We start from the raw sequence: 2,553 nt of genomic DNA, 5'->3' as shown, positions 1-2,553 counted from the left end.
AACTTAAATTCGCCTTTGTTCTCTCGACATTTCCTTTTTTATATCGAACGAATGAAGAATAATTTCGAATAGTTGAAATTGTAAATATATCTGTATCGAATTTATGACAGTATATGTAAATTTATCGAGGTAGTGAATTCGTAAAAACTCATTAGTGTGTTAAAAATGTGTTATCAATATGAAATATCAACATTTAGATTTAGAAATGAACATTCTTTATGGATGAGAATTATCTAATAATAAAACGATAAATGTTTTATCAATATTAAGATGTACTAAAACAGGGGTGAAAGTATAATTTAAGACATAGTAGGAATAAATAATGAAATAGATTTTATTTATTTAACAAATGAAGTCCCACAACCACATTTTTAAATTATTAAGTTTTTTAAATTGATTTTTTCTTATTTATGTAAAAGTATTTATCTATTTCGTGCATCTCATAAAAATATATAAAAAAATATATTAGTACATAATAAATATATAAAAGCTTTAGAATCTTTAATAATAATCAGGTACAGGTGCACAAGCTATTTTTACAAAGTCTTCATATTTCACGTGTCCATTCAAAGACACATTGGCTTCACGGAAGATTTGCTCCACTGCAATAAATGATAACATACCAAATACAAAATCTATGATTAATTATTGTTTTATCTTGCTATTCAATTTTTCTTTTGAATGAAGTAAAATATGTGATTAATAATTTATTGTTTTATTACCTTCTTTACTACTCAATTGTTCTCCCCAGTGAAGCAACATGTGCGCCAACTGTCGTGCTGGAATAGTACCACTGCGAGAGGTATCAGCAGCTTGAAAAGCTTTAATCACTTCTTTCGGTAGATCCTCCACACGAGTCTGAAGATGCATTACCTCCAGGAAATCGGCAAAGGACATTTTTCCACCTAAAATCAATATAAAAGATATTTTCATTTTCCTGTACAAAGTTTCTCTGATCTTTAAAACTTTTTTCAAAATTGAGCCATTCTTATTCAAGACTGACTCAGTTTTCACTCTTTAGAGTAAGATTTTACTCTAAAGAATTTAGAGAGTGGCAAAACTTGTATTGAATATTGTAGCCTATGGATTACCTTTGTCCTTCATGTATTTGTTCAATTCTGCAATGGTCGGACTCAGTCCCAAAGATCTCATAATTATAGTAAGCTCGTCAAGCGTACGAATCTGACCGCTTCGGGCAAATAGGTAGAAACATTCTCGAAACTCTGCAAAAGTAATAATTTCAAATCAGCTTGTTCGATTTATTTCAGCTGTACGATAGGCAGTGATAATCTTGCAACAATTTCAAAACGTACCGTCTATATCCTCTTCTCTGAAGTAACGCGCCTGCAACAATTATATACCGGATGAGACACGAAAAGCAGAATGCATATTAAGTAAACTTGGTTGTGCAAAGGAAAAAACTAAACAAATAAAATTATGCGTGAAATACGATGAAAGTAGATCAAGTTCCAGAGAAATTACATTCTAAGTAGATTTCAGAATTGTTGGCGAAATTATAATATACATTGGGATTACCATGTTTGATTAGATTCACACAGATTGCGTCTCTCTTGAGTATCGGATTTTGACGCGATTTTGTTGATTTTGACACAACAGGTGTTTGATGCGAACGTAACCTCACTTGTTCTCTCTACGTCGCTTGTAACAGAGCGACATCGTTCGTCGAGAGATTCTATTAGAAATCCTGATTGCGCAACCTGTGCAAAGGAAGGTCAATGTTCCTAGTTGTCGAGCTATCGTCAAAACACAATTTTAGAATGCATGACTTTTTAATGAAAGTCCGCAGAAAACTTTCAACGTGAATTTCTGTAGAAGCAATCTTCGATAAATTCAAATCGAGCACTTTTGACAAGTAGAGAGTTGACTTTTTTGAAAAGGAAAGATGCTCAAAGGAAAAAGATTTGTTCGAAAGGGCAATTCAGGAATATATTAGGATAAAATAGTTAACCCTTTGGTGCCACTATGCGCTTTGTACCTACTATACGCTTTGTCACATACACAATATACACTGCAAGGTATTGTGTAAAAATATCGCGTAAAAATGAACATACATATTTATAACATTATTTTAAAAATCAAAATGTGATATTAAAGAACATAATAATATGTATAATAACAAATAAATATATTTTTATCTGTTAATAAAAAAGTTGTAGCATAAAAAATAAAATAAATACATAGTTGAATAGGCTATACCTATATTACTGAAGGATCAAATATCATAAAATCACACCAAAATAATTTTTTTTGTGTATAATAATAATAAAATTAATCTCTTATAATTGCCTATTCGCGTTTCGATTTTCCTACAATTTTTATTTACAATGCATTTTCTACGTTATATTTTGTCTCAAAATTGATGTACCGTATATTCCAAAATTACGTTTAAATAGAATATTTATATTTATTGTTTACAAAAATTCATCATGTAGATAACACAATTAATGCAAAATATATAAATTATTATAAATTCGATAATACAATGCAGAAAGAAGTAATCAAGTTTTGTGATTGTAATGTAATATATTTGAC

At 29.8% G+C, this 2,553-nt stretch overlaps 1 protein-coding gene across 1 annotated transcript; it reads right to left on the bottom strand.

Annotated features, from left to right (window-relative positions):
- Positions 1-413: 413 nt before the first annotated feature.
- LOC105626183 (calmodulin-like protein 4) lies at positions 414-1,636 on the bottom strand. The gene is made up of 5 exons (XM_012207494.1): positions 1,537-1,636; positions 1,314-1,421; positions 1,092-1,223; positions 723-905; positions 414-602 (listed from the first exon to the last, which is right to left on the bottom strand). The coding sequence occupies exons 3-5, from the start codon at positions 1,150-1,152 to the stop codon at positions 502-504; spliced, it is 345 nt and encodes a 114-aa protein (XP_012062884.1). The 5' UTR covers positions 1,153-1,223; positions 1,314-1,421; positions 1,537-1,636; the 3' UTR covers positions 414-501.
- Positions 1,637-2,553: the final 917 nt, after the last annotated feature.

This window comes from Atta cephalotes, assembly GCF_000143395.1.
Source record: "Atta cephalotes unplaced genomic scaffold scaffold00001, whole genome shotgun sequence".
In the NCBI taxonomy this organism is placed as follows: Eukaryota; Metazoa; Arthropoda; class Insecta; order Hymenoptera; family Formicidae; genus Atta; species Atta cephalotes.
The sequence above is the reverse complement of the archived record's forward strand: the minus strand, read 5'-3'. Positions and strand labels throughout refer to the sequence as shown.

Excerpts from the sequence above, each read along its gene's own strand:
- LOC105626183 (XM_012207494.1), bottom strand. The coding sequence starts at position 1,152 with ATGAGATCTTTGGGACTGAGTCCGACCATTGCAGAATTGAACAAATAC. Across the intron at positions 906-1,091 it reads CAAATACATGAAGGACAAAG|GTGGAAAAATGTCCTTTGCC; the intron begins GTAATCCATAGG and ends TATTGATTTTAG. Across the intron at positions 603-722 it reads ACAATTGAGTAGTAAAGAAG|TGGAGCAAATCTTCCGTGAA; the intron begins GTAATAAAACAA and ends CATTTATTGCAG.